This window comes from Etheostoma cragini, chromosome 13 (assembly GCF_013103735.1).
Source record: "Etheostoma cragini isolate CJK2018 chromosome 13, CSU_Ecrag_1.0, whole genome shotgun sequence".
Taxonomy (NCBI): Eukaryota; Metazoa; Chordata; class Actinopteri; order Perciformes; family Percidae; genus Etheostoma; species Etheostoma cragini.
The window spans coordinates 4,920,716-4,941,286 of record NC_048419.1 but is presented as its reverse complement, the minus strand read 5'-3'; the positions used below and the strand labels follow the sequence as shown (position 1 = coordinate 4,941,286).

The window sequence follows — 20,571 nt, the reverse complement described above, 5'->3', positions numbered from 1 at the left end:
CTAAGGGAAGAGAAACAAGTGGCCATCATTACTTTAAGAAATGACAGTCAGTCAGTCCGGAAAATTGCGAAAACTTTGAATGTGTCCCCAAGTGCAGTCGCAGAAAACAATCAAGCGCTATAACGAAACTGGCTCACATGAGGACCGCCCCAGGAAAGGAAGACCAAGAGTCCCCTCTGCTGCTGAGGATAAGTTCATCTGAGTCACCAGCCTCAGAAATCGAAGTTAACAGCAGCTCAGATTAGAGACCAGATGAATACCACACATAGCTTTTGCTCTCATGTTTTCAGTTATTTCACACTTTCAAGTACAAGTACATCATTCCATATGTGTTCATTCGTAGTTTTAATGCCTTCAGTGATAATCTGCAATCTAAATAGTCATGAAATAAAGAAAACACATTGAATGAAAAGGTGTATCCAAACCTTTGACCTGTACTGTGTATGTGTGTATATATATATATATATATATGTGAACTATAGTTCATATATATATATATATATATATATATATATATATATATTTATATATGAACTATAGTTCATGACTATTTCATGAACTGCCATCAACGGCTGCAGGGACAAGATCCGCAGTCTCTGGGGGACGCAACAATGGGGAAAGGAACTGCCACACGTGGAACGTGATCCCGGTCTCCGGGGTGACCCATCCACCACCCCCAAACAACCTCTTTACGTGGTTTTTCAATACTGCTCACTACCATAATCCTGCTGCTATCACAAAAGATGCTTGCCATTAAAATCCATTAGTTTAAAAATTCTTGCTCACCAACACGAAACAAATGAGAAGATTGTGTCCCTGTACACGAATCAATAGATTAAATAACATCACCATTTCACAAACTGCCGTGAGACTGGGTTGGGTTAGTACTGTATTACCCTCTGATGTACAATAATTTACAATTACCTTGCCCAAATTATGTCATTTTTACGATTGGGGGATTGAATACAGTTTCTTCCAAAGCTGGAGCACAGAAAAGCCAAAATACAAATGTTTAATTATTCTACTTTTTGTTGAACATTAACAGTCAAATAAGTGTGACATTATTGTCCAAACCAGAAAACATCACCAGATAAACCTAGTTGTCATTTTTCCTTCTTTTCCAATTTTTGTTGTTGTCAGTGGTGTAACATGAAGGACAGCAGAGGATAATTCAAAAGCGACAAGTACCTGTTGAGCATGTTTTAAGAACAAACTGAGGCTAAAGGCTGATTGACTTCTATTTATCACAGTGGCCCTGACAGTGACGGTGGTGATGAGGATGATGTGGAGGATGATGAGGAGGAGTAGGACAATGATGATGAAGCAAAAAGTAGAGTGGGATTTCTCTGACACGCCTTTCCGTGCATTATTGTAAATTGTGTTGGTTTGCCCCCCCCCCCGCATCATAACACAAATGGCTCCATGGCACATCAGTTGCTGTCTTCTTTTGTCCCACTGACACCACAGTGGTGACAGCATTGGGTCTACTCCTTTAAATGAGCCTTTGCGCATAGCCTTCGAATCACCACAACTGCATCAGTGCTGGCTGGGTTGCTTAGCAACTGGACAGCACAGAGATCCCTGAAGAAAACCTCCTCCTCTGTATAAAACACAAGCTTGTGTGATTCTTAAATTGGGATGTGCGCATTAGCAACTTCCAGTAGGGATGTTTGTGTTTCAAATAGCTTACAAAAAGAGCGACTCCTGGTTCGTGACAGGCAATTAAATAGCCTAGATAAAAAACGATTGTGTTGTGTGTGTGTGTGTGTGCGCGCGCGCGCGCGCATGCAAGACTGTGTGTGGGTGCGTACGTGCGTGTCTCCCTGTGTGCGTGTTTTTAAAAAATGTGGCAAAGTGGATGAAATGCGTGAAAACGCACCGGCACGCACACTCCCAGCATCCTAATGGGTTTCAAAGAGAATAGACAGACAATTGAGCGCATGAACAGGCTGTCGCTAAGGAATTCACCTTAGGTGCCCCCCCCCCCCCCCCCCCCCCCCCCCCCCCCCCCCCCCCCCCCCCCCCCCCCAAACACACACACACACACACACACACACACACACACACTTCTCCCCAACCCCAATAGGACATCATTTTAATTTCAACTAAGAAAAAAAAAATCCAAAGGGGACAAGAGACCTCCCCATCAGGTCTCTCCGGACTGTTGGTTGTCTGTCATTTGTTCAGTGTTTCGAGGAGCAGAGGAGCGGACCACGTTAACGTGTTGAAACCCCATTTATCGTTGGACAGCGGAGGCAAGTGGACTTTCCAAATAGGTTTGCATCTTCGATATGATACCCCGACGCTGTGATACATGCATTGGCGTATAAGGGGCCATCCATATTTCTCAGCATCTATATATTTTTTTTTTTCCCAGAGCAGGAGTGATATAGCCTGCTCTGACGTCTGCATCAGATATTACCCAGTGCTTTTTTCAATGTGCATTTTCCCCTCAGTGACTTTGCGCTGATCTACATCATCATCACCAGCAGCAGCAACGGGGGGGGGGGGGAAAAAGAAGGGAATGAAGATTTCTTTTTTCTTTTTTTTAAACCCACCGCTCCCCTTCAGCCGACCAGCGTTTCCAGCTCAAACAAATATCTTTTAACAACATCACGTTGTGGAATAGTCTGGCGCCAGAGCATCGCTGGAACCATGCCTCTTCTGCAGATTTGGACTGGGAAATTTCATCCACCAATTTGATCATCAAGAGGCTGCCGCTCAGTCATTAATGCCAGTGTTTGTTTTTTTAAGGGGAAGAATACTTGTCATTACTTTTAAAAGTATTGTGTATGCTGTTTTTTGAGCAAGATGTCTGATCTTCTGGTGTTGGTCGAGGGGCTCTGTGACCTGCACGGATTTCCATAGCCGGGGAAAACAGCGGGGGCCAATTACGAGATTTCTCCTTTTTTTTTTTTAAATCAAGAAAGCCTATTTTATTGAAGACATCGCATGCGTAGATGTAGGCTAGTTTATTCGACATTTTTAAAAGGCAATTGTTATTTTTTTTAATTGCCAGTTTTTACTTTGTGCATTTTCTGGAGGACCACTGGACTGGTTGGATTATAGAAACTATATATAAGGATTTGTGGAGATGTTGGGTCGTCAAGAAGATAAATTATGTGGAATTTTCTCTGCTCTGGCGGCTTTGTCCTTCTTCTGCTTTGTTCAAAGGTAAGAAAACGTCGCTTGGGAAGGAGAAAAAAAAAAAACACACGTTCCCACCAATAGACGTGATTAACGGTCAATAAAAGGCTGAGATGTGGCAAATCGCATTAACGGGGTACCCAGGCCTACTTATTAGGGGCATTGCTGCCGATATATGAGCTGTTAAATGGAGCTGTGGCGCGCGCGGGCGTAAAAACATGCGCGTGCACGTTATCAAGCCTATTGTGAAACGTAACCTACTCCCGATATCAAAAATGAGGATATATCAGTATGATCCTGCCTAACGCTGACAGCCCTCAGTAGGCTACAGTAGTGCTGGCCGATGATTTGCTGATCAATCAGCCCACGATCGATTGATTACTCCAGGGTAAGCAGCTGGATGTATGAGTCTACAGTGCTGTCTGAAAGCCCACTTATTGCATTCCTTTTTTTTTTTTTTTTTTTTTTTTTACAGGCAAAGTAATATTGCCATTCGTGTAGTCTTCTTAATTGCCCATTTTATTCAATCAATAAAAAATCAATTAAAAAAAATCCCAGCAGGTCACATCATCTGTTGTTGCTTTCAAGAGGAGGCAGGGTGTAAGATGTAACGTTTCAATAAATAAGCTCTTGATACGTTCACAATATGGAGTACTGCAAAAGCCTTCATGAGCATTATCAGAGTCCCCATCTCCGGATCAATTACTTTATTGTTTTGTTGTCAAAGGCACTGATACATTCATATCCCTCATGGCAACCTCCTTTCCCTTGGCTGCAGTAACCTGCAGCCTCAGATATGAGATGTAGGAGTTCAGTGACAACTGGCTCGCACTGCTTTGACATTTTGATCTCATAATAATAACCCGGAAAAAACAAATAAACGGGAGGGATCTGTCGTTGATATTCCCCTCATAATGATGCTTTCAAGTGTCAAACTCGCAAGTCCTGTTACAGGCCAGCTTGATGAACAGCTGCACTATCTGTGAGCTAATTGAACAGTGCTCTCCTGACTGAGCCGAGGGCTAGTGCTCCTATCAGGGGAGCAATTTTAACCCACTTCGTCCCCTCATTCCCCCCCTACGCTCATTCCACATCCTCCCCGTAACAAGGAACCTCAGCTGGAGAGCCAGCCATGGTCAGGTGATGCAGGTCATGGCACCAATGTTATAAGTGTCAGTCAGACTAGTGCGGACTATACGTTCCTCCTGGGGATCTGGGGTCTGTCCCCAGTCCAGGCTCAGACCAACGCAGCTTGGGAGGTTGGGTTCTAACACAGAGCGTATTGAAAGACAAACAAACTGTGACATTCTTACTTTTACTGTCACTTCTTTTGAAAAGATTGACATCAATGAATGAACATGTGTATCATCATCACAGCCCCTCAACTCAATTGATTAGATGAACATACTGTAGGTAGGGTTACAAGGAGGATAATGCACACACAAGGCACAGTTTTTAACCTTCCCCATGACAACACACCAGTCAGCATGCACGTTTGCCTGACTGAAATATATCTACTTTTTAAAATCTTTTGCAGTGTGAATGTTTATTCTTTTTTGTTTGGCAGTGATTAAATAATTAATAATCTACTCACATACATACCTGGACACTCTAACTGGTCTTAATTGATAATTTATGCTAAAGGTATTTTTTTATAGACAGATTTCTTATTATTGTTATTTTTGATACTGTTTTTCTCGCTCCACTGTATTTTTATAACTTTTTTTATAAGCTGCTGAAAACTGCTGCTGGAAATTTCAATTGCCTTGCGAGAGTCTAAGTCTAAGTCTGGTAGCCAAGGATACAAAATCAGAATCGAAGCTGACTAAAATGGAGAACGAAATAGATCAATTATGTCAAATTAACACTTCAGTTAGAAGAAATCCAATGCCCGAACGTATGTATGTATGTGTTGGGTGTTGTTTTAATGCATCCCAAGTCCTCTTTCCCTTGTCAAAGGCTCACCATGTAGTCATAAGAGTGTCCTCTTCAAAGTCCAAGTCATTAATGTTGACAACGGAGAGTACGTGCAGTAATCATTTATTGTACAGTAGGTGTGCTCTAGAGAAACAAAATGTTTATGACAGAAGTATCTGTTTTTTGATGCTTTTCCTGCACCACTTAAAATGGCTCTGTGGTTTGTGCCCTCAGCTCTTCCACTGGAAGCACCGGAATGTCTGTGGCCAAGACCACCGTGGACAAGTTGCTGAAGGGATATGACATCCGTTTAAGGCCTGATTTTGGAGGTACGTGTTGCTGTCACATCTGTTTTAGGGGGGGGGGGGGGGTCACTGTTGTCGAGGGTATGTACAAGTGAAGGTGTGTGCACACTATTTACCAATTAATCCTCTGAAATCTGTCAAATAGTGGGCCTGTGGCGAAATATAGGCAATGGCTTCGATGTGACTGCTACCATGTCATTACTATGCATCTATTCACGTATCAAAGATGGCTGCTCCTCGAGAAGTGGGGCACACACAGAAGAGCAGTCAAACACTATGTTTTTTTAACACCAGGGATAGTGAATCAATTTAATGATATTCTATGAAATAGTATTGATTTTGTAATGCTTTTATGATTGGAGTTGTTTTATGGTGTCTTTGTATTACATAGCAGTGTTTTGGAGCATTTGAGTTGCAGATCAGGGAAAACACTTTTGCCCCATTAACTTCTATTTGGGAATTGTGCAACATCCGCTCTTTAGGATAATGGTTATTTTGATAATTGCTGAAAAGAACAGGCACGGGGGGCAAGTCGTTAGTGTATGTCATTTGGGTTGATTGTTTTACTGGAACAATTTAACCGCAATAGATGTTTAGCAATATAAAAATAGCTAGATTTTGAACAGCAAACTAGCCTATTGCCAACAACTAATGGTCATGGTACTTCAATGTAAAACAAAAGGTTTGGAGAAATTTGGGAGAATCCCCATTTTAGCAAAATGAAGTATTGCACCTGTACATTTAATGTACAGGATAGATTTAAAGAGGATGTTTCCTGTTTCATCATTCTAACATTAGCATCTGAGGCCTGGTCCGTACAAGGCCACTCACTGAAGACGTCATAATTCAACGCTGACTGACAGCCCCAGTGATGGTTCTAATTGAATGCAGTGTGTGATTAAACCTATTCATTTCAACACTTTGATTGTTGCTGCTGTAGACATGTGTTAAAAAACACTTTGTATTAAGAAAAGCTAATGGCCACTTCCAAAAACAAAGAATGAAAGAGGCGTCTTACTTCCAGGGCATGTTAACGGAGTGTGATGTTAATTTAATGAGAGCAAGTAACACAACAGTGTGTCTGCCGCCACTTAAGTTAGCTCCAGCTCCAGTGTTTCATGGACAAAAATCTACCGTGTATGGAAATATATCAACATGCAGAAAACCTCGACGCTTGCAAAATTCACGATCATCTCTTGTTTAGCCATAATGAATTAAAATCATAGTCAGAAATAATAGACAAATAATGGATGTATTTTTTAAATAGGCTGCGGGCAACAGCTTGTCAGTCATGCAACTACATCACACTTGATGAGAATAAGAGAGCAAGCAGTGAAAAACATAATGTATAGCAGGTATGCCTTCTCCTGTAACCTCCATCAGGTTGGGTGCTCCGCCAAAAGCAGATTTTTCTGATGAAAGCTTATGTGCCAGTTAGTCGGGTGTAAGCCATTGTAAAAATATGTTATAGTCGAGTTTACGCCTTCCTTCTGTGTTTTTGGGGGTGATGCCATTCCAGAGTTTCAAATATTTATTGGAAGGAAATGAGAATAAGCAGCAAAGAAATGTCCAATTCACATCTGTTTTAGACAGTAGATATGAATATTTTGTATTTATTTCAATTCACAGCTAATTTCAGTCAGGGAAGTCTGAATGACGTTAAAAAAGGTATTGTCTTCCTTACCAGCAATAGTGTTGCCGCTCACCAGTTTTCCAAGTCAAAGCAGAAAAAAAATGACTAATAACTGCTCACATTTGGGGCACATTTTTGTTTGCACACATTTGACTAAAAACCACCGGCAAAACTTAAAATCACACAAAAATTAAAACACATTGTGACAATTTGGAACAATCCTGTCCACAAATTAAAAAGTAAGAATGGGTAAAAGAGACATCTTTACTGTATATTCCTGTGTAAATGTCTATATACATGTTCCTGTGTATACAAACTATTGGCACAGTTGGTTATCTGTATCATTTAACTATCAGCTTTAAATAGTCGTGTTTTATATCAAACAAAAAACTAATAGATTGTAATCAGTGGCACTTTACTTAACTGTAAATTCTGTGAGAAGAATTGTTTAGATTTCTGGTTCTAGATCAAATAATTTCTTTGTCTTATACTTCATTATTGGCAGGTTTTAGAGCTTCTTTGACTTGAACATGATTACAGCTAACTACTTTTGTGTTGGTTGCTTAAATATTTATTGGCTATAGCACACTATTGTCTAGCAGCCTGTGAATGCACTGGAGAGGGTAGAGCAACTTTTAAAGAGTATCCCAAGCAGAGAGTAGCTGGGCTTTACCCTCAGGCTAGGGAGCTGTAGTCCCATCATGTTTCCAACATCAGTCAGCTACTTTTGTTGTGACGCAACTGCTGACGACCTTCAGCTCTACAGATTAAACAAAGAGGGTTTTAATTTGGTACAATGCTGGACACTGACTGTGGCTCCTAACAGCCTTGCCAACACCCATATTTGAAATAAAAACTCAAAGGTGCACATTAATGGAAAATACTATGGTTTGAATGGTCAGAAAGAGGTTGCCAAGAGAAATGACATAGGATTTTATGAATGTGTCGAGGCCTTAGCACCAGTATATCCAGATGAAATGCGCACTCTGCAGACACTCTTTCCAGACTCTGCCCTCTACTCCCCATTGATCTGTGAGCCAAACTGGTTCAAAGGACTGTTACACAGACCCAAAATCCAGCATTCAGGATCTTTCAGGCGAAGTGAATTGGATTTTTCTTGTAATTATAGTTAATATCAATATTTAATTTGCAGAAAAACTATTTTCTCTAACTAATGCATCAGTTTCCAATGGTTTATCTATCTCTCTGTTTCATTCATTATTGTTTGGATCATAGTCCTTGGATGTAACTTCCTAACAATTTGCCCTTTTGTCACCAATATAAAGTATTTAAGGTGACTTTTGGAATGGAATTGTATTAATATTTACGCTGGAAATCCATTTGCAGACACAATTGTTGGTTATGTCACTTCAGCCAGTGGCCTTTAAGCAGTGCCTCTACCAGTGTCTACGCTACCTCGGTGCCATTTTTTTAATCTTCTCCTAATTAATATGCAACCCTAATGAAATAAGGATTTAACACATTTTAGTTCCAGTTTCTCCTGTAGTCACACTTTCTCACACATTGTTTCTTCGCAGCGTCTGTTGTACACTTGCTCTAAATAGGCAAATGTTGTTTTTGAGAAATGGATTCCTGGTAAGGCAGATGATTCAAGAAAATGTGTGAGGATCTGTTAAAATAATGTTGTTCTGTTTGTGTGAGTTTGTGTTTGGACAATGTGGTCATGTTTCTAGGGAGAGATTGTTAATGGGATTATGGATTAAGTTAAAATTGCTCTATTCTACTACTACTGTGTACGGTTTTCCACATAAGGAACTGGTCTTTCAACCACTGTGATCTAAAGCCTTGTGGTCCAGTTTCAAATTCCACAGCCATTCAAGTAAGTAATGACGTGTATGTTGTGGCAGAGTTGCACCAGTTGTTGGAGCGGTGTGACTTTTGCATTTTGTTTTGGCAGAGTTACCTTCCCTGACTTTCAAGAAAGCACTTGATATTTATTAGGGACCTACAGATTACTGCAAGCATTATTGCTAGAATTATTCAGAAGGGACACCGAGCAGTTTAAATGTTTAGGGTTGCATGTTGAGACTGATTTGAGCCATGATTGGCTCAGAGAGATCTAACTAAATTGACAAAAAATCACATCCATAAAGAGAACACCCCATACTTTAACAACCTCAGCTTGTTCTTAATGCCATGAAGGGTAGAGTATAGAAAGTGTTGGAGCATTTGCACAGTTTGTTCAGGTACAACTGCCTAGTACAGAAGTTGCCAACCATGTTCCATGGAGAGCCAATACAGGTTTTCTGGCCAACCAAATAATTATCACACTCGTTAGTAGTCAAGTACATAGAGGAAAATAACTAATCTGTAAAATCCCCCGCCGAGGTAATCAGACTGTTTGCCCTACATAGTTGGTCACCCTTGGACCCTTGGACTAGTGTTTGTGGCATAAAGCCCCACCATTTTCCACTGCAGTTTAGACATTGGAAATGCATTTTCCTGTTCTGTATGGCCTTTCCAAACAGTGTCTAGAAGACAGATACATCCTTGTATCTCCCTGTGACAGATCACAGATCATGGAGGAGATACATGAGGATCATTTGGGTGGCTCTCGGTTGGCAAGTTGTGCCCAATTGTATGTCTGGTGGCCAAATATAGACAAGAAGGTAGAGAACAAAGCCAATCAAAGAATGGTTCAATCGTCTCCTTACATACCTTAGCCAGTCGGTTCAATAGGCAGTTGTTCCTCATCTGTCTCTGGAATTGTGGGTGCTTACTCGAAGTAGATTGGTGTTTGCAGGCCATGACCTGCTCAATACTGCAGTGACAGACAATGGGACAATACTGACCTGTGACCTTTTTATAGTGGGTTCATGAAACAGCATGGCTTTTGTTATGTCAGTATAGTTATTTTTTCCCCTTTCTATAATGTTTTAGCAGAGCAAGCTGTTCAGACAGTAAAGGAGGGCTTTAGAAGATTACGAGGGACCACTGTCTGAAATAACAGATGACAATGATCTGCGAGTTGCTTGGATTTATCTAAACCCAGACAGGCCTTGTCTAATTTATTGTCGAGATGGCAGACTGGTGTGTCATTAAATTGCACTCAGACCATCTTCCCTTGTGACATGTGTCAGTTTTCCAGAGCTTCTAGTGGCAGAACAAGTCCCACAATACTGTCGGCACCAGTGCACCTGGAGACCAGATACTTGTAGATAGTTTAGAGTTAAAGGGTATAACCTTCTCACATTGACTATGTTTACATGCACATGAAATTCAGGTTTTTGCCCTTATTCCAAAAAAGACGATATTCCAACTAAGCTGTTAATACGGCTAAAGAAAGTGAATATTTAACTAAAATTCCTGTTTACATGCAACCGTGCTTAATGCACTTTCTTTTTAAAGTTTACCAGCGGTCGCGGACATGTTAGAGCGGGCCAACACAGCCTCTTCTTCTTGAAAAATTTGGCGTAGCAATGTGTGCGCATACCCAAAAAAACCTGTTGATATCCAAGTCTTTGATAATGTTTGAAAGTAGCTGTGTTTCTGGGTCTGTGGCCTTGCAAACTGTTGGCTGGTTGGTGTGTGTACAGCAACCAAAGCAACACACAGAGTTGACTATAAGCCTTAAACAGGCAATAGGCCGTAAACTGCAGTAAAATCCCAGATTGAGATGCATATTCTAAATGTGCTGCGTACATGTCCAAATGATGCTTCTATAACCAGAATAATACTGGAATATTACTGGTCTTAATCGTAAAATTTGGAAATACGCGTTATTTGGAATAGCCGACCAGAATGTGCTGTTTACGTGACCTGTATCAAATTTGTAATATTGTCATATTTTGAATAATAGTGGAATATTGGTTTGCATGTAAACATACTCAGTGATGAACAGGACCTTTTTATACCATCAACCCCTGGTTGGAAGGTCTCCTGTGACACTGCGGTTCTTGGTCAGTCACATGTAAACATCCTGTTCTTGAGTTAAACATTTCTTATTAAAGTATTTCTTGTTTTTCTGCTGCTAGTCAGTCTCATGTGTAGTTTATTCTAAAACAGCTCTGCGGCTGCTTTTTCAACAGCTCAGTGTCAAGCAGGTATCACTGAGCATGCTCAGGGACATTTTCCCATATATACTATATACAATACCCACTGTATATACAGTTTTGTTTTGCTACTCCAGTTTACACACCTAAGAGAAATGGACAACTACTGCCATTTTGATTGTAAAGACTTTCAGCTGAATGCAACAAATTTGTCCTTTTACGTGTAATGTGGATTACTAAGAACTTCTATTCTCTGTTCTAGCACAAATGCTTAAGCTTTAGTCAAAGCTATTGCCTTGACTACAAAGAAGATTTGTTCGTAAGATACATTTAGTATAATGTGTGATTAGTTGATAACAATAAAAAAAAGAAAAAATTACAGTATCTTTATCCTTTAATTTAGCACTTTTTGATAAGCAATGTTATCATCAATGTGTTTTGGGATTTACATATGCATTTAAATTGAGCTTTTTGCTGCGCATTAAGAAAGAAGCTGAGAATAATTAGAACCAGAACTATTTATGCTACAGTTGAGTCTCACATTAGCCTGGCTTTCTGGCAATGTCTACTGTATTTTGTAACAATGTATGTGAACAAATGTGCGATTAATCGTGATAATCGCGATAAATCAAAGATTTATTGATAATCATTAATTGTGCATCTATACAAAAATGTCACTGCAACCATATCTAGCTTTTTAAAAAGCTAGATATGGCCTTTTTAAAGCCTTTTTTTATTCACACTGCCTTGCATGCATGCACACACAAACACATTTGAGAGTGCCTGAGAGCTTGCATGTCTCTGCATCAAGTGATTACTTCTCCGTTGACTTGCCTGCCACTACAATAAAACCATCACTGCAAATATTGCCTCTCCAGGACAACACAGCCCACAATCATGTAAACAACCCCTCAAAAATGCTGTGGATGGTTTCTCTGACACAGGCCTCAACACGTACAGTACCGGCATACAGTACATGTTGGCACAGCGGGATGCTCTGCTCTGTATGAAGTGGTTTTCATAAAAGTGATGACCCCTTAAATGTATGTAAATACATTTATTAAGTAGAGTAATGAAATACATGACCTAGCTAAATTAGTTTCACAAGAGGACCATTTAATTATTAACCACCCTCTCAATACATTTAAAAATATGGTGTTACATAATAGTAGAAGCTAATTTAAATAACTTTAATAAGTAACAACAGCAACAAAATGAATGTTTTACGGCTGTTTATTTTAGAAAAAATGCAGGATATGCTGCATTTTCACATGTATGCAGAGCATTTCAGTCACGCACATAGACTGTATAAAACATGGTTGTAGTCTCGGTGACGACAGCCATTGGTTTCTAAAGAGTCACTGGGAAGCTCACGGTGGGCGGCTCCAGCCGTCACCATCTTGGCAGCGCCCGTGTGGGCAAAGAGGTGGAGTGTGGATGTAGCTTGGGCAGGACCAAATGAAGCCTGGTTGCTGAAGGACAGAACCCACATGTCACGAAAAGCGGCCACCCAGTTATTTATGCATATCTTTGAGCCTTAAAATGCTCATATTATGCTTTTTGGGCTTTTTCCCTTTTCCTTTATTGTGTTATAGGCTATATTTTTTGTGCATGTTATAGGTTTACAAAGTGAAAAAGCCCAAAGTCCCTACCAAAGGGACTTACCATCTCCAACAGCAAACACTGGTCACAAACTGTTCCAAACAGGTCTATCATATTCCAGCCTTTACTTCAACGATGAATGCGTGACACTTTGTAACACACGTTATAATGCTGGCTTAGCTGCCAGCGTAGCACACCCTCATACTCTGCAACTAACTAGCTAATAGTGCTTACCTAGGAACTGCGCTTTTGCTTCTCCCAACAAAGATGGAATAGAAGTGTATGCCTCACTCTGTAGCTAAAACAGAGAGCTCAACGCACAGGGTGAAAAGAGGAGCTGCAGCAAAGTGCAGTAAAACAAAACAAAAATGTTTTTGAAAATTAAACAGCATAAACCTATTACCTCTAAATACAATTATGAACCTGATAATGAGCATAATATGAGCACTTTAATGTAGTTTAAATGGGTGAGTAATATAAAAATCTTCTCTCTGTACAGTTGAATGGGAATATCAGCTATAGAGACCAAACACGTTTTTGTACCAGGCTACAAAACTGTTTTTTCTGCTGTAAAGTTGCATTTTAGAAGGGGGTCTATGGGGATTGACTCCCTTTTGGAGCCCGCCTCATCGAGCCATTCAAGGAACTGCAGCTCTTGGCACTTCCTTGTTAGCTTCATTTTTCAACCCTGGATGTTGCCGCTTTATTAAATCTATCAACAGATTGTAACCTGTAACATTTCGTTTCAATTTCTGTTTCAGAGAAATTGTGCATTTATTCTACATACTGTAAACAGTCATTGTCTGTTCTGCTCATTGACTCAATGTGCATGGAAAGACTATTGGAATGCTTGTTGTTCAACCCAGTCAGCATGCGTCAAAATACTGCCTATGGCAATGCAGCAGATGCCAATCACTGGATAGTTTGTTCATAGTCTTTTAATTGGGCCATTTACTTAGGCCACTTGGTTTGTGGTCACATGTATGCCTTTTTCTGTTTCTGCATGGGATCTAGTAAGAAACGATTTCTTTGTACGTGCACTACCGCTACCTGGGGTCATGGACGTTGCCGAGTGGGGTTCGTACTGTCGGTCAGGAAAAAAGCAAAGGGTAATCTGACATTGCTTCTGTCGCTATGAATGATTTGCACAGGAGAACTGGAATCATGAATCATGAGTAATGGGTCACCAGTGTGCTGACTTGCTTGTGTGCTGAGGATTCTAACGAGAGAAACAAATGTGACGTCAAGTCCATTGGAAGAAATAACGGGAGCCAGTTTAGCTCTCACCTCGGTCACACATTTGTCCTTCTGGAGGACGTATTTCAAATAAAGCTGTCACCATCACAGGAATGGCTTCCATGATCTCAGCTTCCACCATTAACAAAGCATGAAGGGTGACATATCACAAATGCTGTGAACATGGCATTCTTCCTACTGAGCCCGAACCAAGTGGTTACATTCAACACTACAGCGTTTTATGAATACATAGTTAAATGTGCTGTGGTTTGGATGTTTTTGTTGTTGTTTTTTTTTACAATTATACTGTAGCTGGTACAAGGCATGGTAAAATACGTGTTCAAATACAAGTGCTGATCAGGAAGAGAGGGAAGTTGAAAGCGCCCCCACCACTACTAAATATAGTGGACAAATATCCAGAGGGTGTTCTGAGGCAAGCACTTTTGAAATGGTGACTTTGGGATGAGCTTGTAGTCATTGAGAGAATGTATTTTTAAATGACCAGTCCAATGTACACACCAAACAAGGCTAAAGTCATTTAATAGTGCTGATGCATGCAGAAGAAAATACATGTATATATATATATATATATATTTATATACATATACTGTGTATATATATATATATTTTTTTTTTCTGACATGAAGACACCACATTAATTTGATTTGACTTAACAAATTTAAAATACCGCAAATTAAAAAATATATATATTTTCAATAAATTGTATGTGTTCTGCTGAAAATGTGCGCATATAGTGCATGTCACAGTGTTTAATGTGATCACAGGAAACTGCAAGTTGCACCACTTGCAACCATATACTGTAGGGGGAAATCACTTAGCAACGGGTTTGAAGCTCTTTAACTGATTAAAGTACACACTTATCTTCTTCTCTTCCTTATATAGAAAAGCCAGAGGAAAACTAAGATGGTTGGGTAGGTTTTTAATGACTAACTAGGTAATCTGCTCGGTGGCGAGTCAGTATCAACCCGTCAGTCTCAACTAAACAGATGAGTTCATTCAACGTGGTAAAGCTTGTTTAGCATTTTAATAAACACCCCTATCAGTGATTACTGGAAATACTGAAATATAGAACTACAACAATGCATAGGAATTCTACTTCCACTGGCATGTTTCCCAGACAATAGAAAGGTACATTTTTGCACAAACACAATGATTCAAACAAGAACTGGATCCCTATTTATGAATATGCATTAGCAAATACGCAATAGTGATTGTGTGATAAACACAAGATCATGCATAGTGTGTATAGACTGATCTAGATGTATTTGTAATGTATATAATGCATTGGGCTGTTTCATACTATTCAGCTTCTACGCAGTGGCTGGTGATTATGTCAGCATTTGCATTGTCTTTCTCTTCTTCTTATACTGAACATGGAAAATAATTTAGATTATCAGCACAAATACAGTTCTCTGATGCTTTCCTAAGCTACTCTCCTTCCTTACTTTGTTCTTGTCTGGTGTAATAAACAGTGATACTGGCTTAGTGTGTATTAAATGGTATTCTGTCAGCTGTGCAGCAGAGAGAAAATGAATTTCGCCGAGCATACTGTAGATGTGCATGAACAGGATGACAAAGAAACTGGAGAGGCTGTAAATGTCTAACAGAAGGTGCTGTACTGGGGTAATTTATGAAGTGTTGTCAATTGTTGTAGATACCCATGCAGATTTTAGAAATCCACGTGACTGCTCAAAATTGCAAGTGAAAATCTGCTCTGTGATTATTTTAAAGAGCTTCGGGGATAGGCAAAAACTACAGAAAGAATGGGTCCTGTCTTTGGACTGTAATGTCATACATGAATTAGAAATATTTTGGTTGATAAGCCTCATGTAAAAATCCAATACCAACAACGTCCCATGCGCTCAATTCAATTTCTCCCATTGATCTGTAGATCATTAGACATTGACATCACCCAAAATCTAAAAAACAATACACAATGTAGCAAGAAATTCACTAAATATACAATGAGTGGAAACAGGAACACATGGCCCTAAATAAATGCTGTACCATGGAGTCAAAACACTTCTTTAACACAATAACCCAACTACAAAATGTAGCTTTACAAATGTTGCTAAACTATTGTATGGTACTTATTGTTAAAAGTCATGTTGCTTCCATAGCTGCTCATACTGTAATGTTGTGTATTCCTATTTCTCCACAACAGGACAGCTGTCCATCAGGGCGCGGAGTATTAAATATATATATATATATATATATAGTATTTATCACCATGCACTGTAAAGGAGTATTTATCACCATGCACTGTAAAGGCATTTGACACAAGCCTTTAGTGATTCCAATTGAAGGACCATTAATGTATATGTTTTGCAGTTTAACGATCTCGAACATTAAAAAGCATCGATAGGTGCCAGGAGCACAGGGATTTGAGAGCCTGACTCTGTCCGTAAGGCAGCTTGTGGCCCCAACAGTATGCACGTGATCTCTGGCTATAGGCCGCATTCATTTTACCCTTCTGATGCAGCTCTGTGTCAGTTCATCCTGAAGCCGAGTCATCAAAGTACTGCCACCTGTCCCTGTCTGCCATACGCAGCCTGGGCTTTAAAGATCTCATTTTACATTGACCCAAATGAGCCCCAGCTGCAGCTTGATCTTGTTTGTAATGGAAAAGCATCAAATATAGCCATAGAACTGCAGATCAGTTGTAGTGAGACTGGTGAGTAGAATAGACACTTAATTGACCGAATATGAAAGGGATATAAAAAGCTGCAGTGCTTTATATGAACTTTCTAATGTACTATACAGTATGGTGTGTAAGGAAAGTGTAATTGATCTCAGGCAATCCTTTGTATCCTACACAATAACAGACTAAATGCTCTTTACATATGTGTGCAGATATTCACAGAAATTACTTTCCACACGATACCCTTGCTGTACCCTCCGTGAACATGACTGCTGATTGATGCAGGACGTTGACCTGCATTTTGGCAGCTGCAGCCATTAAGTTTTATATATATGGCAGCAGTTCTTTCAAGACCAGTGGACACTTTTGCAATACTGAGGACAATCTCTTAGTCTGCATGCTGCCACATGTCACATGGGCTGTTTCGCACACGGGCTGATAGCACGGGCCGTTGTAACTCAGTCTCAAAGTAATGCCTATTCAGCGCAAAACAGGAGCTTGTTGTCAGAATCCTAGGATGGATGCTGGGGCATGAACAAGTGGTATCTATCCCGATGAAGAGAGAACGCCCAGTGATTTATTTTTTGGAGGAAAAATAGGCAAAATGCTCAAGCTGGGCGCTTTTTCCTTTTCCCTTCACTTAGATTTTCTATTTGAATTAAATGAGGTGTGTATGTAGGCAGGCAGAGGGGGGGCAAGGGTGATGAAAGATGGCATGCAGGAGAAAGGACATACTTCATCTTCCCATTCAAAGTGTTGTTTTCAGCAACTTTGAAATGAAGGAGAAAAATGCTGATAGAATTGCACTAAAATGTATTGCAGTGGACTGCAAAGTACAAAAACCCTAGGTCAGACATTGGTTAGTCATCCTGCATGCTGCATGAGCTTTTTTCCCATTTCCACTCTCCTCTTAACGTCCCCAGTGGCTCACTTTTTGAACCCGCAGTGATTGATGAGAGGTGTGTCCTCGACAGCGCCAGGGTAGGCGGCCAAGGGCAAGATCCAGCTATCCAATTGTTTCACATAGATAAACAAGAAAAGAGATGCCATTTACAGCATCTGGAGATGGATGCTGTCATCCTCACTAACAGGAAGCACGCTTAAAAGGCCATCTCATTATTGAACTCCAACAGCAGGCCAAATAAAATGTGTTTCCACATAAAAGTGATGTGTGCAGCATGTAGAACTGGAGAAAAAACAATATGTTGAAGTCAACAATATGAGTGAAACATTAAAAATAAAAAAGCTAGACTTTATGTTAGGATTAGCTGTACTAATATGCTTAAGGGCAGAGATCTTAATAATTGCCTTTAGTTGCATCCTTTCTGATGTTTGTCCCGCTTTGTCTATTAGTATCTACTACTCTACACTAGGGTGGAGATATTGTAAGTTTGAGCCCAAAGCAAGTGTCTTTGCTATTTTAAGACCAACGCAGTTGTTAATTTCCCGTCCAGCGCCCATGTTATTTAAATAGCAAATGGACCTGCGCCCATCTTTGCACCCATGGGCGTGCTGGTCTTACAGGGAGGTGTGTTCAGGTGAATTCTTGGCGTCTTCATTGTTATTTTAACAGTGCATTAGGAAAAATGTGCCTTGGCTTATTCACAGCGCGCACACATTATGCTTGTTACACACACACTGGGGAGCACAACAGCACACACACATGCAAAAGATTAGAAATAATTTGCTAATCCGTCATCATAATAGCAATGCACCATGGTACAAACGCGCCTGAGAATTCAGGGAATGGGAGATGACACTCTGATTGGTTGATTGCATGTTACGCCCGAAACATACGTATGAATTAAGGAAGACAGTAAGTTTTGAACCATTCCCATGGTGCACGGACACAAAAGTGGATTTGCACACGCCCTGAACGCTCCCGCGCCATGCGCTTCAATCCATGTGTTTAGATGGTTAAAAACAGGCCCTTAAAGTCTAAAACTTTACACTCAAATTTGGTTTGCTGATTGTTTTGGTGATTGATCCTAGTCTCAGACAAATACATTTATTTAAAGACATAAAAGATTCTGAGTAAACAGTTTGGTTACCATTCTAACTCAGTGAACAATGTATATTAAACTGGGGCTAACCAGAGCCACAGCACTCACGTAGACCATGGTGTAATCATGGTAATGCACTTTAAGTACTTACTGTTCATGTAACACAGTAATTATGTGCAGTAGTGATATTTATTGTCGATACAGGAAGCAGAGTAATATTCAGGTCCAAGTGGGTTTACATTAAAATCATCCATTTTTTAGTCCTCAAGTGAATGTATTGAGCCGATTTTGCATCATTCTTTACCTTGACTCACATAACATGCAGCACATTTTGTAGTATATGGTCATTTCGCGGTAACTAGCCGGCAACAAAACAACAAAACCATAGCTCAAAATATTGAGCTTTGTCATCACAAGAAGTAAATGACTCAAGTAGCTGGCTGTTTGTTGGCATTGTTTTTTTAAGTGCGTGCTTTCAAAAGATGATCCAGTATTCAAGATTTCTTTTTTGTTTTCGTTGGGTGGATAAGTTGGCGTCGCGGGTACACTGTCGCTGCTCTTATTGAGACATCAGTTTCATGATGACTAAACGTGTTATTGTGCATTTCTGCTGATGTGGTTTGCCAACGGATGGCCTATATATGATCTCCATAGAGTCGGACATTCTGTCCTTTTTTAAAATGCTGTATATGTCATATATATTATTTATAAAGTCAAATGTCTACTGGACTACTGTCATTTGGTTTGTAATTTACACCGTGTTTTCCATTTAAAGCATGTGCTATGATCTGTCCATTTTGCCTATATGGTCACATGCCGACTGTTAATACAGACGTACGTATCAACTGACTGATGGCTTAACCGAGTAGCACAACACACCGTCTCTATTTCTCTCCTTCCTTCTTCCTTTGAGTCTTTGAACATTCCCCAGCACACACTGTCACTTTCTCCTTTTGATTCCACTTTTTTTTTTTCATTTGGTCTACGTGACTTAATTTAGTTGTCCTGACTTTACATTTACACGGTTTGTTTTTGAAATACTATTTTTTCCTTGTTTCCGAGTCTGTCATTTAGAGTCTGTTTTCCAGCTCTGTAGACTTTAGTTTGTCACGTTGTTATTTTCTTTGCGTTGATTGAGGTGAGATGTCTTTTTTTATCTCACCTGCACAATGTGACATTCTCTGTTCTTTTGGTGGATCATAAGTTCATGTGCCAATAAAGGAGCAATAAACTCTAGATGGCAGTGCAGGAGAAGCAAAGCGCATTAGTCAGGTTCATATAGGTAAAGAACAAGTATATATTATACAATACGTGAAGCATGTGTTTCTCAGTTTCAACTTTTTATTATTATTTATATAGTCTCCTGAACCTCTCTTATACCATGCACTGGTCAACAGACACTTTAGTTATCTTCATTTTGTCGTGTTTTTAGTCATTTTCATTTTGGCCATTTCTTTACTTTAGGACTGTGTCTGTACGACGACAACCATAATCCATTTTTTTATAATTTCTGTCGTCATGACATGGAAAAGATGACAGCAAATGAGGAGAAAGAGATTTGGGGAGGGGGGGGGGGGTAATATGCAATGGTTCAGATGTGAATCAAGCATGTTGCAGTTCATCATCGGTGCCTTAACCCCTCAGCTTCCAGGGTGCCCCAATATTTCACACTTAAGGTCTACGGTTGTTTTCTCAAAACCTTAATTGGTTCTAATTGTCAAAATAGCTTGAACAAGCAGGTAAATAAATAAATAATTAGAGGTAATAAAAAACGTATTTGTCAAAATGGCAGCCAGCAACATGATCCCCTATTCACTTGTGTGCACACCGGAGTTAGTGTAATGGTCACAAATGAATATATTAATAGAGAATTAATTCATGAATCCTACTCTCTTGAGACACATTAGCCATGATCGTTGAGGAGGATCTACACATAATTACCACAGGTTAATGTAATTATACAGGCAGCTTCGGCAGGACTTACCATTACACGGCATGCCACTGAACTAACCGGGATTTACTGCACATGTAGGGTTACTCAAGAGATTAGCTC

At 39.9% G+C, this 20,571-nt stretch overlaps 1 protein-coding gene across 2 annotated transcripts in view; it reads left to right on the top strand.

Annotated features, from left to right (window-relative positions):
- Positions 1 to 2,106: 2,106 nt before the first annotated feature.
- Positions 2,107 to 20,571, top strand: part of gabrb4 (gamma-aminobutyric acid type A receptor subunit beta4) — a 60,385-nt gene continuing 41,920 nt past the window's right edge. The window contains exons 1-2 of one of the 2 annotated variants that reach the window (XM_034889209.1): positions 2,107 to 3,174; positions 5,299 to 5,393. In XM_034889209.1, the coding sequence (XP_034745100.1) occupies positions 3,095 to 3,174; positions 5,299 to 5,393 (175 nt within the window). In that variant the 5' untranslated portion in view covers positions 2,107 to 3,094. The remainder of the gene's footprint in view (positions 3,175 to 5,298; positions 5,394 to 20,571) is intronic. The other variant, XM_034889208.1, reaches the window with a different exon arrangement.